We start from the raw sequence: 19340 nt of genomic DNA on the forward strand, positions 1-19340 counted from the left end.
GTTGTCTAAATTTCCATAAGAATAAGTGTTCTCAGCAAATGTTCATCCATCCACTTGGATAATGTAGATCACGTTCTGTGTTGGATTTAACTGAATCAAACATTTAGGGGCAAGCTGAAGTTTGGAATACTAAACCTAAACCTTACATTCAAGGAAATGCTAATTCAAGCCACTTTTGTTAAAATGTGAAAGTTGGTAAAGTTGAGATCCAGGAGATGTTCAGCAAGTGTAACCAACCATTCCAACCGAGGTGATAAGACACATTGGGCACAGGAAGTGGCAGGGAGCAGTTCATGCTACAGCATGCTTGTGGCTTGGTTGTCTCCTGATCTCCAAAGGTATGACTGGACCCAGGTTGCCTCAGGGCTTGCAAGAGCAAAATGTAAACCATGTCTTCTTTCTGAGATAGTGCAAAATGCAGAGTTGTGTCACCATTGCCACTGAGAATTGCTTCTGAAACTTTGTGCTAGTGGGGGCTAGGTAAATACTGGATGAAAGCTAGTGGATCTTGTTTTTTTTTTAAAGGTGTTTGACTAGCAGTGTTTGCTCTCAAAATATCAGAGATGTTTGCAGTCTGAAGAGTACTGTAGAGGATACCAAGATGAATGCTGTGAATTATTAACATTCTCAACAGTCCTTGCAGTAAAAAAAAAAAAAAAGAAAAAAACAGAGGTCTTGAAAGTTATCCTTCTTTTAGACTGGATTTTGTACAACTGCACAGGAGCAGTAAGGTCTTTGTTGTTCTTCAGTGTAGTGACACTGATGCTGCATTTGCATGTTTGTGGCACTGGAATAGCTTAGTTTCCTTCTGTTTTGCCTCCTTTCATCCTTTGGTAAGAAATATGGATATGGAAAACCCTGTAGTGGGCTAAACTAGTATTTCTGTCACAGGCTTTCTTTGGAAGACCAGTCTTTGTCTTGGTCTTGTATTTCCTCATACTTTCTTGCCATCTCTATGTTCTAATTTTATTATGAAGCAGTCAAATTGAGTCTGTGAGAATTAAAATATCTTAAATATATGCTATTTTAATACTGCACACTAAAAAAGCATGAAAACACTTTATCACAGTAAAGAAAATCAAGAATGAATTCTGAAATGCCTTGTTATCCTTTCCACCTTTTATGCTGTTTAAACAATGTTTCTTTCTTTGTGTGGAGTAAATGAGAAAAACATCTTGGCCTCATTTGCTGAAGCGGCTCCCAACATTTGTTTTGGTTTTGTTTTTTTTCCCCCCCCCGTCTGTTCTCACTCTCACTGGTGAAAACTTCACCAGGATATTTCTCATCACCTCCTTTCTACTCTCCAGCTCCTTGCAGTTTCTCCAGCTTTTGTTGCTTCACTCACAGGCCCATCAGTGCAGAGCCCAAGTGAATCAGTCCTGTGGAGCTCTTTGGCCAGTGCTGGGCACAGTGTAGTACCTTTCCTATAATGTTTGTGTGTGTTGGCTCATGATGGGAACAACAGAAGAATAACACTCATATGTACTATTTCAGACACCGGTTTTTGTGTTATGTCATTAACACATTTGCTTTTAAATTAAAAGCACTTATTTCAACTGCAGACAGCAAGGTCCAGCTATGAAGCAGAGTCCTGTGCTAAGTCCCATCCTTAGAGTAACCTGGACCAGGATCTTGACCTTTTTTACATCCTCAAGAGTGTGCACAAAAAACATCTGTGCAGTTGCATAATCTTTCCACTTATAAAGCTTATTCTATTGCGTAATAAAAAATAATCTGAAGACAGTAATTAAATGTCTTTTAAGAGAAAAAGCCTACTTAGACAAAGATAAAGAAATAAGACAAAAGCAGGAATATTGATGACATTTTAGTAAAGCATAAAGTGAGTATTTTAAGATGCTTAAATCACCTGTCTTACAAATAAGAGGTGAATTCCCCAGCTAAACCTTTGAATGTCAGAGCACTGAGGTGGGCTCTTTAGCCTACGTTTGGGCGCTCAGCTTTTGATCTCAAGTTCACACCTCTGCTTTTTCATTCCCCTTGCTGCAGAAGTGCAGAAACAATCAGACAGGTGTTGGAATATGCCAAACCAACATGCTGAGTCATCTCAGCAGATGACTCTGGTTTTATCACCCACTTAAACAAACCACAGCAACACAAAAACCAAATCAAATTCTCCAAAATATTAAAAAAACAGACAAACCACAAAAAACTCCAAACAAACCCAAGAAGCCTCAAAATCAGTTATAAAAACCTTTTTAAGAAAGTAAAGAAACTCTAAGAACAGGAAGCATTATTGGTAATAAGACCTTTCTATGTTATAAAGGGATGCTTCAACAGTTCTGTCTTTAACAACTGGGACTTTTTATACCTCAGCCCTCCCCCAGTTTCCTAGTGTGCAATCAAAGCCACTTTTTATTGCTGTTAGATGAAGCAAAGGCGCAGTCAGGGAAGTAGAGGAGGAAGAAAGGATAAAAAATAAAAATCGGATTGAACGATCAGGAAGGAAAAATTGCTTTCATTTTTAAGAGATCCTTCTTTCTTAATGTGAGTTAAACCCAAGTTGTATCTTCCCTGCATCTGCCCAGAAAACCTGGCCAGGGTCATGCACAAAGGGGCTGTCAGCCCTTGATGTTAGAGCCACACTGAAATCATTCTGTCTTTTAGATTAAATTGATTTAAATTTACTTCAGTATCCTTCCCCTTATAATTAATACCATTGTTTTTACCTTTGGTGTCCTTCAAATACTGGTTGGTGCCTGCTTATTCTGCCATGTCATTCTCCTCCTGCCTCACATTGTAGGCAACTGCTACTGTGTTTTTAATGCTAAGCCTTTGTTTATAGAGCCAGCAGCATCAGGCATTCACAGGAAAATACTGAAGATTTTTTTTCCGGATTCCCATGAATAATCATAGGGCTGCAGCACAGTAAAATTTCTCTCTTTCAAATTTGCCTGTTAGATGTCATTGAAGAGTGGATTAAAATTCATTGGACACAGACAAAGAAAAACTTTGGATCAACCCTAGAAAGCCATCTCTGCATCTCCCAGAGGGAAACTGCTTTTCTTTATTTTGTTCTCTTTCAAAGTAGAGATCCTCATCTACACAGCAGGAATCCTGGAAATCTTGAATTTGTGTTATGGGGGAAAATTCAGCAGCAGGGCAGATAGAACAGCTGGAATTTCATTTTAATCTTCTGGAAATAATGATTTATTTATTTAGCATCATCAAATCAGCAATTATTTATTTATTTTCCTCAATTTACCTGATTCTCAATATACTCTCTATATCCCATCTTTCTAAGGAAATTTGGAAACTGAAGTGGGAGAAAAAAATCTTTCCAGACAGTATGTTTGGGAAAGAGAATATAGGAAGTGACTTAATTTTTTTTTTGCAAAATGAAGCAATAGTTTTAATGCCATTAACAGTGTTACACAAACCAGTGGGTTTTCCCAGTGTCTGTGTAAATGGGGGATTAAAAGAGCATGAAATAGATATTTCAGGAACTAAGCAGGACATTGGCTTTGAAATTGCTGAAGACTTATCTGAAGACAGTCCAACACAATCACTTTTTCTCTAGGGAAGTTCCTGGAGGAACTGTACTTGGTTTGCATAGAATAATACAATTCAGGAAGAAATTCAATTACTGAGCTAATTATCACATTGGATGAGTGATAACAACCAAATATAAAGTAAGAGGCCACTGGAAGAAAGCCCAAATCACCTACTAATCCCAAAAGTTCATAGTGAGAGGTCTTGGTTGAGAAGTAAAGGTATTGCAGGTGTGATTGTTAGGTGTAGTGGATTATGGTTTAATCCAATGCAAATTCCTATTCCCTTCAAGAAAATACAAACACAGCTTTGTTACTAATAATTATAGAAGACTTAAAATCCAGAATTGATTACCTGATAGCATTTATTCAAATAGGCTGAATTTCAGGACAGACATTTGCTTTATGAACAGTCTGTATTACCCTTTGTCTTAAAAAATTATACCTCATAATAGCTGTATAAAAATTTGAGATTTTCATGTAGTGTCTGAAAAGGTAAATTCATGTCTCATGTCCCAAGGCCCATGTTTTAAATGCTAAACAAAGCCTTAAGGGAGCCTGGTTTTGTTTTGTTGGAGTTTTTTTGTTTGTGAGAGTTTTTTTTCTCAGTCAGGCTGCATCATCTGTCTTGGAGTATCCCCAAAGCACTTGTTATTTTCCCTGATTGTTTAATGCATCTTCCTGTCAGTGGAAAGAAATAATGAGGGGAGGGGGCAAAAGGATTTCTGTTTATTATAGATTAGAATTTTCTGAAGTATTGGTTAATTTTATGGGTCTCAGTATGCCTCCAGAACACAAATGGTAAGAAACTGGAGTAAAGAATAGAATTAACTTTTACCTTACACTACCACACTGACTTCAGAGGGACTGAAAGTTAATGAAGCATCTCATAATCTTAAAACATACACATTTGGAAATCAGCTGTGCTTCTCTGCTGAGAACAGAAAATTGATTGAATTCCACAACCTAATGTTTATGCTTACTTTTGCACATGTAGGTGGATATATATCAGGGTAGAAGAATTCTGGCAACCTTTTAAAAATAAAATGATTTTTTATATTCTGAACTGCTCAGAAGGCACTTCCCCCCACAGCCATTTTCTGTTGAATAGGAAATGATAATTACAGTTACAATGAGCTGAGCCAACCAGAAGCAGGGAGATAAATAATACCTCAAATAAAATGTTAATCTATGTAGATAATATACTAATATTAGTTACAAATAATTTTAATTACAAATAATTTTAATTATTACTCTTATTTTCTTAGTCGTACTTTTGCAAAGTAGAAAATGTGCCTTTTTAAGGAAGAAAAATTCCTTTTTAAGGAATTCCTTCTGGTAGGAAGTAGAACTATAGTAAATCTGTTCCTCTTCTGTCTACTACATGGACACCTGTGTGCAATTTTTCTGTTGGTCAATTTTCCACAACTTTTTCTGAGAGACTGCAGGGAGTGGATAAAACTCTGTTACACTGTAACATGTCGGTGACATCCTTCTTCCAGCTGGATTCAGCATGAAGTAACACCCAAAATCCTGGAAACCAGTACTCAATCTCTGCTGTTTCAAAGACAACATTATCTTTACATCATCCTTTTTCAGGGTTACTTAAGCTGTTTGAAAACCTCCCTTAAATGTGATCCCTCTTTGGTGCAGTCTTCCTTGGGACATGTGTGCAGTTTTCACAGTGAATAGTTAAATTCAGGCTGTGGAGGTTAACTGGCCAATCCCCAGCCTGTTCAAAATCTCCTCTGGGCCCTCTGCTCCCCATGCCATCAGCCAGACCCCAGCCAGTCCCACCCAGCTGTGCCAGTCTCACTCCAGTTCCACCAAGGACACCGTGAGGGCCACACCTGGGTGTCTCCCTTGGATCCCATGTCAGGGAAAGTGGTGGTGTGGCTCTTCTCCCCTGTGCTTGAAGGTCTTCGTACAGATGAGGCCCTTGCACATGTCACATGTAACCTTATGATGACTGTTGTTTGAGCCTTTTCCTGGTTTTGTTAAATCTCATTTTCCAAGGAATGAGAGATCATATTTACGTATTTGATAGATAGGTCTTCTGTTAAGGCTAGTGATTGAGGGCAAAACTTTTGAGGCAATATTCTTAATGAAGTATCCTGAAATCCTTATATACCTATGCCAGAGCAATATTTTGGGGAAATTGATGTTTACTATAGCATTTTTCATTAGCCAGAGTTCCACTCCCGAGTGCCTGGGAGATGCTTTGGACTTGGTGCTGAATATCCCTACTCACTACAATAATCATTCTCTTCTGTTTAACACAAGCTGACCCACAGTAATTTACTCATTCCTTATTTTCTGACTTTAGTAGTGTCTTTTGTTGCAGGTAGTAACAAAAGCTCAATCCAATCTACCATTTTAGTTGCCTTCTCTTTTGTAATGATTTTTCCTGTGTTGTTTATATTCCTCTGCTACAGTGAAAATACTGACTAGGGAATGTGCCATTCATAAGGGTGACAGGGTTAGTGCCTGTGTGAACTAAGGCCCTCTAATTTACTCTTTTTCAGGCAATAAGAATGACCAGGGACTCTCCTGTTGCTGCCTAGCTAAATATGAAACTAAGTGAAGTACTTTTGTATTGTTGTTTGTCCATAGATGGTGCACACCCACAGAAATATTTTCACCCAAAGAAAACTCCTTGACTCCAGCTGTTTCCCTAAGGCTTAGAAGGAAAGAAAGACTGATTAAATACTCTTTCTATTCACAGTTTTAGTGGCACCTGGCTGATCTGTTTCTGGAGCCAGTTCAATTATTTAAGTACATAGTGTTGTGTCAGGTGCCAAATTTTGAATGGACTGTGCCCCACAAGAAGGAAAATGGACAGAAAGAGTGTGCTGATAAGTTACAATATCAATAGGAATACTGATCTCAAATAACTATATATGCCTGATGAATGGAGTAGTGTGAACTGCCTAATTATATAAACATAAGATGAGGAGATGTGTTAAACAAAGAAAGTGTTTATTGTGAGAATTGTTAATTTTAAAAAAAGAATTGGCTGTAAACATGTCTTTGTTTCCAGCACCAAAAGATCGGACCATTCCAACACCAGACTGGCAATTCAGATCGAAAAGGATGCAGGTATGGCCTCGGACTTTTGGTGTCTTGCTTGATTTGCAAAATGTGATGTATTTACACAGGTGAGGCTTTTCTGGGAAAGCTAAAGAGATGCAAAGGGTTTAAATTTGTGTGTACAAGCCAGAGCATTTTAAATGTAGCAAAGTTTAGGTTGTGTGACCGGATGAGTAAATTTACTCCTCAGTTATATGCAGCTGATCAGACAGAGTGTTGCTGGGCTGCTAATTGCTTGGTTAATCATAACATTGGTGTTTGTGTGGAATTTGCAGCAGGCACCCTAGCTGGACTCAGAGGTCAGCTGTGGGCAGAGAAAAGTTTTGGGAAAAAAGCAGCAAGTTAGTGGTGCCCCTAACACTAAACAGTTTGGGCTGACAGGTATCTGCTCTTCCTGGAGAGAAACCTTTTTGAGTAGGGGGAGAAGGGAAGTTGGAAAACTTGTTAGAGGAAGAAGTAGAAAGATGGTGGACTGCTCTTCTTGGGTATCAGTGCATTAAATGAGCACCAATCCACGGCCATGCAAAGCAACTTCCCAGGCCACACTGAGTGGTTCCTGTGAGACAAAGTGAGAGCAGTTTTTGGTACATCAGTGGACACAAAGAACATGTGGTACATCAGCTGACACTCTTCAGTGCCTGGTGGGACAGAGCCCTTTTTGGGGGGAACTGATAGCAGTGTCACATGCCAAAATCCCATCCCAGTGAGAGAGACCAAGGTTTAATATGAGGTTTTTCCACTTTAGCATTCTGTGGCCAATTTTATCTTGCCACAGAGATGGCCAGGGTTGTATCGTAGACTTAGAAGTTTGCATTTGATTTATTGCTCTTTACCCCCCACACCCTTTTTATCCTTATCCATTACATCAGTAACATGAGCAAATACACATCTTCAAGCAGAAATGGATTAAATCCAGGGTATCCAGGAAGGCAAGAGAGCTATTAGTAGTTTGAAGCATGAATAGTGCTTTTTAACTATTTATCATTTAAGGCAGGAAGCTAAGATTTTTCCCAAGGCCATTTTGTCATCTGATAGCAATGACCTTTAGCATTATTGTGTATTTCAATAAGTGAGTTACGCTTTAAACCCTGTAGCTCAGGAAAAGCATTCTTTTTGTGTGTGTGCTTGAAAGACTCATTTTATGACTTGCTTAAGTGTTGAGCACATACGCTCCAGAAGGTGCACAGGTGAGTGTGTCTGCATGGACATGGGCACACATGGACAAACATACCAGGGTTGGGTGTGTAATGGCCACAGGCATGAAAAGCAGTGTAGTTACAGGCCCTCTCCTCCTCTGGTATCAAGGAGCAATTTGTAGGGGAAGCCATAACCTCTGCAAGTCTCATTTTGTGGGTTTTATCTCCTTCATGTTAGGTCTCCTCCTAAATATGCACAAACATAAAAATGCATGACTGCTTGTATGTCCATATCTACATACGCTCCATGCATACAAATATACCAACAAGCTGTTGTTTTGTACATGTATTGGTGCACCAGCATTTTAAGAGTATTGAAGGTGGGATGCTGATGCACTACAGAAGAGGAAGGCAGATCTCATGTCAAACACATTGTTTAAAAGAGTACAAGCACAGGATAACACCACGTTGGATTATGTGGAACCATTATAGCATTTGTGAAGGATTCAGGCCTTTTCACAAACCACCATCATAAAGTGCTCCTTTTAATCCAGTTAAAGGCCTTAGACCTTTATGAGATTGACACTTCTAGACTGTGATAGAGTGGTTTTCACCTCGGCATTTGATCCAAGCAATGTGCAGTTGAACAGCTACAATTTTTAAAGTGATAATAGTTCTAGTGGTGAATGTTTCATTCTTACTCAGTATACTAAGTAACCTCTTTTAAAACAAGTATTCTCATCTTAAGTAGCAACAAATTCTTCAGGGACAAAGCCTTGAAAAATTCCTAGAGACGTAAAGAAAAAATTCCCAACAAAATTACTGGTAGCTGTGTGACCAAAGCATTTAAGAAATCTCAGAAAAAACATTCTGATTTAAGCATATGTTCTGAGTTAATAATGATTTTCTGTTTCTTTAGATTAAGAATAATTTGTAGACATTAACTTAGCATTGCAGAGACTTTTAGTGGGGCCAAGAAATTCTTACTGTTGTAAATCATGGAGGTTATTTGATAGAATCTTATATGTGTTATCACTAATATGATCTTCTATTTACAATATTGTTCATATTAACCTGAGTCTTTGAAGGGCTACCTGGGAAATGTAGATTGTATAAAGTATCAGGAAGATACCTAGCTTGAGGAAGAAGATTTAAGTAGGAATTAAAAAGAACTTAAAATTTTATGCAGAATTTTTTTGTGTGTGTGTGCTACTCTGATTTTAGGGAATGATGACAATAATCTCAACTCCATATTTTATGAGCATTTGACAAGATCTCTGCAGGAGTCTCTTTGTGGAGATTTGGTCCTGGGCCGCTGGGGAAACTACAGCACAGGAGACTGTTTTATTCTGGCATCGGATTATTTAAATGCCTTTGTGCACTTGATCGAAATTGGAAATGGCCTTGTCACCTTTCAGCTCAGAGGGCTCGAATTTCGAGGTAAGGATCCATGATGATTTAAATAGCAACAAAACCAGTAATAAATCCTGTCTTTTTAATCTATCACAAATCTCTAGTAGGACACAGAGTTTGAAGACCTTTCTCTTTCTACAGGTACTTGTCTGTCTGAAAGCTTGGTACTTCTTTGTATCATTATATGAATGTTGTTTTGAAATCTAGATGTTACGAAATTTGGAGCTATGTTCTGCAGTATCATAAGACTTTCACAGAGAAGTCTTGTTAAGTGGTTTGCTTGATTCACAGATCTTTTGAGTAATGTTTAGTTATGTTTTCAGATTATTTGTTTTCTTCCATAGCTATTAAAATTGTAGTTGTTCCTAAGATTTTTCAACCCCAAACCCCTTGTCTTTAAGGAACAACAAAAAACCCAAACAAAAACAGAACTACAACAACAACAAAAGCAAACCAAAGACTCCTTCCTTCCACGGAAGATATTCTATGTCAAACTGTGCAAAAAGCTTGTGCTGAGATGGTCTTTGTCATGCTAGCACACTAGAACAGTGGAGTGCAGTCAAGGTGACTTCTCAACAAGGTTGAGTGTGAGAAAATAAGTGACAGACTGGATCTCTGAATGCACTTAAGTGTGGGAGGATTAGACTAGGAAATAACATGTGTGGGCTCAAGTCTTGACTCTGTGACAGACTCCATGTAGGATGTTGAACAGGTTGTGGTGAATGCTTCATGTTCACTTTCCTTCCTGTGTAGTGGGGATGAAGATAACACTCTTGTATCCTCAGCAAAGTTATGTGGAAAGAAAGCAGTAAATCCCTGAAACAGCTTGGTATTGTAGTACCTCATGTGATGCCTGATTCAGAACAAATACAAATTGTGAGGAAAAAGAACTGGAAAGGAAGAAAGATAATTTATCAGCCTGATAATTTCTTCTTGTTTATGATGATTGTTGAGGAATACATGGTCATTCATCTGTGGTTCTGAGGCTTGCTTCAACTTCCAAGAGATCTGTGCAAGTATTCTTGTATTCATCTTCTCCTTGGGTGTCCCCAAGGTGAGCAGTTGTGCCGCTGTGTCAGTCTAACTTCCAAAATTTATCTTTGCTGATCATCCTTTTGTGTTAAAATAGTTCAGTGTGGGATTTGAAACAAACTGAAGAAAGAAACCTTCTTCCCACTTAAATTACAGGAGTTTTGTGAGGTGTTTTTTTCTTTTTCTTTGTGCAGTTGCCCCTTACTGCTGGGGCAATACCCACTCTACCATCACCAGGCAGTAGAAGTAAGGTAAATACTGGAAACAGATGAAAGCATATGAACGGATGCTCAAGCCATGTGCTAGCTGGATAAAAATATTGTGGGTGTAGCAGACAGGCATAATGAACTGGAAGTTATAGGGGAACAACTGGGTAGTTTTATTGCAAAGTGCTTTGAGAAGACTTTCTTTGACATTGAGCCAGGATCATTCACAGCCAGCAGGTGCCATTTGGTGCTTGGATCTGAGAGCAGAGCTCAAAAATTGCAGTGTGCCACCTGTCGAGGCATCTCTGTATTCCCTAAAATGACAGTTTAAGTAATTAAATGTGTCTGAAAATTGACCTTTCCATGCAGATTGCCTAATGCTGTTCGATGTTAATTAACTATAGTTAACACTGTTTTACTTTGTGAATAGATACAGCATGTCTGCCAGCTTCACCAGGTCTTTAAATTCAGCTGGGGCTGGGCCCCACAGCCTCTCATGTCTTTCACAGACTGCTGTTGAGAACAAATTGAGTTCCCAAGAGGAATATCCTCTTTCCTAGTCGTTCTTGCACTCCTCAGGGGGAGACTAGTATCCTGCAAAGCAGCACCTCTTTCTTATCTGAGTCTTTGACAGGCCTGGATCAAGACAGCAGCAACAAACTGAACTGGAAAGTAATGCCAGTTGCTGGAGGTGGGAGAGGGTTGGGGAAGTGGTTTCACCTAGATTCTCATCCTCAATACAAATCTACTTCCCTATGCCTCCTCACTCTCAGAGTACTACTGTTCAATACTAGAGGAGAAAGTAGTAGGAAATAGGAGAAAAATGGACTCCCTCTCTCTCTGCACCCACTGGATAATCCTGTTCCAAGAATGAGACAAAATTTGTGGTTATTTTGTGTCCTTACAGGCATGGTATGTAAGGAGGTTTTCTCTGGTTTTCAGAGTATTTGATAAAGGAGTTGTTATGGGAACAGGAACTAGGAGTGCATGTATTGCTATTCTGTTGTTTGGCCTGAAAAAGAGAAGCCATGTAGGGTTGAATAAAGGAATTTACCTGAGACAAAACCAGCTCAAACCTGTAGCATTTGCTATGCCATGTGAGAGCTGAACCCCACTGGACTGTGTGGAATGAGTGCCAGAGAAATCACAGTAATTGCAAACTTGCTTAAGGATGGAGCAGGAGAAGCAAAGGATCCAAGCACAAGCCGGATAAGGATGCCTGGATCTGCCTGATGCAGACTATAACAAAAGCCTCGTGGACACCAAAATGTGAGCAGATAATCTGCTGTGTGCCCAGTGGAGACTTCCTGGGGTGATGTGCTGACACCAAAGTGTTGTTTGTGTCTCCAGGTAACCCATGAGGGCTGATGTGCTTTAGATAAACTATGCTGCAGAACTGTGCCCTTCCTGTACGTGGTTTGGTCCTTCTGCCAACAAGGAGCTGGGCTGCTCTGGTGGGGCTGCAGGCCACAGGGGTGCCCAGGCACTCAGGCACTAGTCTGAGTAAAAGGAGCTAGAAGGGCTGACCTGAATGCAGAAGTTTATAAGGCTAATCAGAAGAAGTTGTGTGAAAGCTGAGACTGAAATTCTGCCTTGGAAGGCATTCTTTTCTCCTTCCCTTGAACAGGATTGCTGCCTACAGGGACAGGAAGGTAGAGCAGGCTTCCACCATTCAGCACCAAGAGACATCTCTTGTGTGGACTGAACACGTTCCTCCCCATTGCAGATTTTGCAAAGGGCTGGTGAATACAGCCTGAATACTGAACACAGTATGATTTTTTTTCTGCAGAATGAGAGACTGTATGGAAATGCCCTGGAAGAAGCTAATGGTTTACAAAGTCAAGTGGCAGTTATTAGGGTGCTTTGGGCATCCTGCATTCCTATATTTAGTTGTCTGTTTTTTTTACATTGCACTGTTTTTCACAGGGGACGCTAATTCCTTTCATTGTACAGAATGGTTTCCCACAAGGTGGAGAAAAGGGCTAAATTCCTCCTGGAGGAGGAACTTGTAATCTGTAATTTCTGAGCTTTGGCTGCTTAACTTCAATTTCAAACAAGCAATTTTAGTTGAAGGCCCCAAAAAAATCTGCTATTCCTTAAATAGGAAATCTGTGTTTGCTTTGGAAATGAGTGAATCACAACAGTGTTCTCTGTGACTGTTTTCTGTTTATGACTAAACCAAAAGCAATATTTGCATTGTGGAGCTCTGGATTTTCCTACGGGTGTTTCTCCTTGTGGTAGCTGAAAGGCTGTGCTGGCAGTACTGGTAGTGCCCTAAATGGGGGTCACAGAGCCTTCTGAATTTAAGCGTACTGTAGCAGGAGGTACTTGCTGCCTCCCCAGTTTGCAGTCCATCCTAATTGAGATTTGGCATTGTAAGTGACTGATGCAGATGCCTTTTTAACTGTTTGTAATAGAAGCATTTGTCTCAGCTTTTAAATGAAAAAACAAACCCAAACAAATGCCTGCAGGCAGCATAAGAAGGTACAGACTGAGCAGATTGAAAGAAGAGAGTCAGCAAATCTGGGATTCCTTTCATCAATCTTTAGTCCTGTTTGTATTAAACACCTTGGATGAATTAGTTTTTCACTCTCCCATTCTATGGACACAGAGGGGAGGTGGCTCCTTTGTGTCATTCATCCTGAGTGTAAAGCAGAGGGGAGGCTCAAGACCTCCAGGCATTGACAGGAAATGCCCAGCTCCTCCTTTAGGGACAGTGAAGAGAAGGTAGAAATTAACTGAAAGCAGGGGAACACTTCCAAGGAGCTGAACAGTGGTGTGGGGGAATTGAGCCCTTCAGTAACTTAATTCTGCTGTGTGTGTTAGACCACAGCAGAATGCTAAAAGCAGCCTGCCAGAAGAAATACATAACGTATCATTTAATTTGAAAGGAAGAGATGGGAAAACCCACAGTCAGGGAACAAGAGGAAACAATGTCAAAATATCTCCCTCTCACAAATTCTTTATAGAACAAGGGAGATTTAAAGTGTTTTCCTGTTTAGTCTGTGTGTCTACAAAGTGTCTTTTGGAGAATATTCATTTAAGCATTACACGTGTAGAAACTACTTTCTGATGGTGTTGCTGAAGTCTCTAGGAGCTGTTTTCCAACTCTGGCACAGTATTCTTCAGTCATTTAAAGAACTTCTAAATCTCTGCTGTGATTTTTTTTGTTACTGCATGTTGCATGTGCAATATTCATGCTTCACTTGGAACTTCATTAGATGGATCAAGGCAAGAAGCACAGAGCAGACACAGATGTAGTTGTACACGGTGGCAGGCAGCTGTGGCAGCAGGATTGGATTGCCTGTGGGGCTCTTTCTGTGCTAGCTAGTTTATTTCCCACTCAAAATGGGTTATGAAAGCAGCCAGTTCAGGCTGTGTGCTCTAGGCGTGGTAGTGATGTCTAATAAGGACAGTTACTCATTTCTGCACCATGTGTATGGTGCATAGTTTTATTACAGTAGCAAGTATATTACCAGTGTAAGGAATATTTATTTGTGTTTGATTTTTATGTCTGAAGGCTCTGTAGCACTAGGAAGAATCATTCTTTATTTAAAGAGTGTTGCAGCTTTTATTTTTTTACAAATCACTTCTTGCTGTTGGGAAATGAAAGTGCCCACGTTCATGTTTTTCCTGAGACCACACTTGTGGTTATGTACCAGAACATTAAAAGGTATTGGTAAATTACAGAGTTCAGAGAAAAACAGCATTTTTTGACACATCCCTTGGGAGCAAAGGTTAAAAACTAAAAGTGCAGTGTTTGTGGGAAAGAACAAAGACTGAGAGACACAATTCTTGGAAATACTAGAAACATGGACAGAAAGGATGCAACGGGGTTTCTTTAATTTTGGTGATTTAATTGGTAAGAATAGCATGAGACAGGGGAAAAGATATCTTATGTTAAAGGCAGGAAATCAAGGATGTATAAGCCTTTCTAGATATACAATGATGCTCCAACAGTGGAAGCCATTTATAAATTTCAAATATGCTTAAAATAGTTTCTGTAGCACATACTAGAATAAATATTTGATGTATTTTTTTCCTTTTCTTCCTTTCACAATTTTATGTGTATTTATGGGTGCACTGGAGAAGACTTCTGGAAAGAAGGAAAATGTTAAATGCAGTGCAGCCTTTTTACTGAGGAAGTATCTGCCAAAACCAAAAGGTTGTATCTTGTATTGCACTGCAAAAGATGTGACATGGGAAGTTTTTGTGGTATTTCATAGCTGCAGGTTTAACAGCAAACATCTTTGGAGAATGTGGCCTTTCTTAATGTGTCTCTGTGGGCCAAGAAAAGGAAAGGTTTCTGAGGAGAGGGGATGCCTATTATTATAGCAACTGATCTGGCTTGAAAACCAGATTATTTTTCAGACATACAAGCACCTGAAGCAGCTGAAAGCCAAACCACAGTTTTATACCCTATAGCTTTGATGTTTGAGGATGATACTGTTTTTAAGTCCTGAAATTTTTCTTTGAAACAAGCTGAGACTATCAGAACCTATAAATTACAGTTCATTATCCTGGTTCCACAAGTCAAAGAGCAGGAAGGAGCCAAAAAAGGTTGCAGGTTTCCAGAATGTGTCTAAATCTGAGGTTTGTGACTTTCAGTTTGTGAGCCCAGTTCACTCCTCTTCAAAAAATTTGGGGTTTTGTGTTTCTAGAACCATATCTGATGGCCTTTCAGTAGAGGGTGGCCTTCTAATGGCTGTGGTTATGCTCACTGTGCTTTTTATGTGTGATAATTTACTGCTTGTTAAACTGCTATCCTGAGCAGAAAAGTAAAGGAGAAGGATCCTTATCCATCAGAATTTGGGAATGCTTCGATTTGCAGCATAAGCTTGTTGAGGCAGAGCCAGATAATTCTACTGTAATGCATTTGTTTGTAAGGCATTCTTGTGCTTGGTGTTGCCAAACTAATGGTGGGCAACCAGGCTTTTGTGTGGAGTCATCTCTGAAGAGACCTCTGCATGGCTTAGGAAATGAGTTAGCCTGGGCATGACCCCTTTCTGTGTGGATTTGCACCCTAGCTACTTATTTGTCAGCAATTCTCAGTGTTCAAGCTGTTGCTACTTTCAGCCACAGTAATTAGTCCCTATTCTGGATGTGTTGTTTACCTGAAGTGTTTTATGGAAATTAAAACTACTCCTAAAATACTTTGAGTATGTGGTTGTGTAATGGATTTTTCTTTCTGGCCCCTCAGATCTTAGAAAATGCTTTTCACTCCCTTAGTTTTCAAAATTGAATTCAAAAGCACACTATGGTTTCAGCTTTGAATTCTGCAAGGCTGGTTGATCATTCAGGTGTATTTTATCCACTTGAAGCAAGATTAGTCTTCAGTTTCAGTTTTCTCATTTCCATTTAGGTCAAATCATTCTGTCTGTCCTCAAATCCTGATGTGTCAGGAAAATACAAAGAACTCCAAGTTCTCATCCTGACTTTCTCCTGAGCTCACACGGGCTGACCTTGCTTTGTTCAGCTAGCACATGTTTTTTTACACTGATGGATTTTTGGCAACCTTCCAGTGTTAGATCTCTTACAAATGAATTGGTCACATCTATGCTAGCAAGGGTCAGAGTGAATGACTAAACTTAAGTGAAGTGCATGAGATTATTTTCCTTCTACAGCAGAAAGAAATGTAAAAAAACCTGTTTTCCCTCAGATTTTGAAATGATTAATTACTAGTGAAAACATTTTCCTGTATTTTAATATTTAATGGTACTATACTTAATTATATTGCAGAAGTGAAGTGTGTTCTGTTCCCTGATCTTTGGTTTTATGAATAATTCTCTCAGAGTTGCTTGAACTTGCTAATTTTTTGAGAAGCAATATAAAAATTGTCATTTAAATCATCAGCTTATAGCACATACAAAAAAGTCCAGTGCCAGCCTTCTGTAAAAGACAAACACAAATGCTTGACTTCATTTCCTGTGTCCTGTCCCTTCTGGCTCAATGCATAAATCTGAGCACATGCTCTTAGTCTCTGTGGTACTAGTGTCTGGAGTAATGAACCAAAAAGGATTGCTATATGCACTGGTAAATGAAATTTTACAGTAAAATGCCAATCTGGCATTGAAATCCAGCCAGTGCACTAAGGACTAAACTGAGGCTCCTTTAATGATGAGAGGAAATTTCTGGCAGTTGTTTTAGAACTGACTGCTGGAATTGGGAGGCAACCAACATGTTCTTGAGCATCAAGCCTGAATATTGTCTTTGTGGACTTGAGTCCTTTCACTAGATGTTATTTGGAAATACTAATCAGCAGGAATGAGGATTTGGTGTTTTGTCAGAGCACTGGCCACAGCTCAGATTACACCTTTAAACTTAAGAGGGATACCCCAGAGGCTTTGCAAGCAGTGAAGACACCAAATCCCCAAGGTGGTAGTGCTCAAGGTCCATCAGACAGCCTTTGTTAATCAAGTGCATGTTTGCCAGATGTTGAAGAACACACCCCTGATTTCATTCTTTGGAATAAATCCATAAAAAGACCACATGAGCTCCTTTGGTTGTTTCTCATAGCTTTTGTAATAACACAGTTCCTCTTAGAATGACTCTTGCTCCTCAATTTCAACATTGATTGCACCCTCTGCAGTATAATTTTAACTCTAGCTGATTAAAATCACCTAGCAAAGACAACTTGGAGGCATTTTAACCTGTAGAATTACCTAAGAATGCAAATAATGTTCTGGCACGGTCTTCTGTTTGTTATGCATGTGATGACAGTTTCCTTAAACATTGAGGGTCTCTTGATTTCACCTTTTCTTTGCCTTACCAGCCTCCTTGGGCCCATATTTTACAAAATACATCCCTTAAGAAAACTAGTAGTTACAGAAACTGCAGTAATAATGCTTGGCATTTATTGAAAGAGGTAGTACATAAAGTACAGCCTTCCATAGAAATAAAATTTGATATTTCCATACCAAAAGAAAAAAAAAAAACAAAAAATCCCAAAGAATTACATAGGCTGAGCAAAGGCATGTTGAAATCCTGTTGTTGTAGAGGGATCAGGGACAGTTGTTCATTGTGCTTTTCATTTTTCATCACTTGCAAACATTTGGCAATACTTAATTTTGCCCCTGAGATGAAGAGGTATCTTCTTTTAAATTCAGTGTAATACTGAAAGACCTTTAAACTTTCAAAAGTAAACATAACAGCAATAGTAACAGCACCGGCACGGAGCATTTGTTTTAGTCTTTTCAAGCAATGTACAAAGGAATGTTTTCTGTACTTTGGTTTCAGTACAATGTCTTCTGACTTGATTTCACAGAATTGTCTGCTGACCCAGAGCAGTTACTGTTTTCTTTTGCTGTTGAGCAGTAAGTGTTAATTCATGTAGAAATCTGTGAAATATGAAGCAGAAGCAGTCCAGTTCATGTCCAGTCCAATTGGAAATGTCATCCTAATAGGTCATGTTTTGTACTTGGCAGTATTGAAAGACAAAATGTTTATATTTGGAAGACCTGAAGACTTTTAATAATTTCTCATATTGTATATCCCTGAAGTATATCCTCTAAGGAAGAATGCGTATCAGTGTGTGAGCAACACTGGGTTCACAGTGTGACTTTTCATTTGTGGCAAACTGAACAGAGAACACGAATATACTGAATCTTTTTCTTCCTTCTCTGAGAGCTATGGTCCTGTTTGTTCTCACACATTTCCCCTTTTTTTTCTATTCTTTTTTGCTTGTATGTTTTGCTTACTGCACACATTTTAGCAGATGCACAGGCAAAAAAAGAGAAGTCATTACCCATACTTGAGCATATTTTGTTGTATTTTGAAAGATTTTTCTTAGTGAGGGGAAAGGAATGCTCTAGATGCTACTTCTGTTGATACAAACTGAAGGTCACAGGTTGTTGACCAGAGAGTTGTGATGGGACTGGAAGAGACAGTCGAGGGCACAGCAGTTGTCATCCTGCTCCACAGAAAGGCTTTTGGGATGCTGCCCTGCTCCAGGCTCTCTTTTGGGGTGCTGGCAGACTGCAGAGATTTGAAGCTGGCACTGTGTTCTTTCCTGACTGAATGTTCAGGTGATGAACACAGCCAAATCCTTATCCCATTACAGTGACACAACAAGTCTGTTGGTCCTGGTGGGGAGGGAGCTATTGAACTGCAGTGCAGTGTCTCACATCTTCCTCTCCTGTCGAGTCTGTTTAGAAGTTGATGGAGTCGTCAGTCTGTGTTTGATATTGAATCTCTGGCAGTGCAAGATGTGTAACTTGCATCACAGGGGGATGCCCTTGAAGGATGGTTTATGTACAAACTCAGTGGGGAGTTAGTTCTGCAACAGCATAGGGAGAGTAAATTTTAAAATGAAGCATACATCAAGAACATAAAACTTGTGCATTTTGAGAATACTTGGGGGAGCGCATGGGTGTCTTCCTCAGTTTTTATTAGTAGGTATAGAAGCTGCATTCATATATTTCAAATGCACAAGGACTCAGCTTGACCATCTAGTGTGCACATCACAGGCTGAAAATGTAGAGTCTGCATTATTGCTTCTACATCTGCCTTCATTTTGAGGTAACATGCCTTTTTTAGGAAAATCTGCTCTACTTTGATCTAAAGCCTGTGTAACAGACTAATTAGAAAGCTGTTCTGTTCCTGTGATATACTGCCACTAGTGCTGTTCATTAGAGATGTTTGATCCAGAGTAGCTTTTACTCCAGTGGGAGAGAGAACAACCCAGTAGATGTTATTTTTGGAACCTGCTTTCCAAGATAGTTTGCTAAAACCCAGATTTTACAAGAGCTCTGACACACTAAAATCTTTCTCTGGGTCCAGTATGTTAGTTGAATAAGCAGACTGAGACTTGGATCAATTTGCTTAATATGCCTTGTGTAGTTAGACTCTTTAGTGTGGCTTCCTGGTGAGTTTTTATGGAGGCAGAAGCTGTGGTCTGTAGTTTAGCTCAGCTCAGAACCCATTACATTAGAACTAGAACATTAGATCAGGCCCTT

At 39.4% G+C, this 19340-nt stretch overlaps 1 protein-coding gene across 1 annotated transcript in view; it reads left to right on the forward strand.

The window, feature by feature from the left end:
* PCNX2 (pecanex 2) overlaps positions 1 to 19340 on the forward strand; it is a 150614-nt gene that overhangs the window by 105428 nt on the left and 25846 nt on the right. The window contains exons 24-25 of the mRNA XM_062489044.1: positions 6550 to 6608; positions 8960 to 9175. Coding sequence (XP_062345028.1) covers positions 6550 to 6608; positions 8960 to 9175 — 275 coding nt within the window. The remainder of the gene's footprint in view (positions 1 to 6549; positions 6609 to 8959; positions 9176 to 19340) is intronic.

This window comes from Cinclus cinclus, chromosome 3 (assembly GCF_963662255.1).
Source record: "Cinclus cinclus chromosome 3, bCinCin1.1, whole genome shotgun sequence".
Classification (NCBI taxonomy): domain Eukaryota; kingdom Metazoa; phylum Chordata; class Aves; order Passeriformes; family Cinclidae; genus Cinclus; species Cinclus cinclus.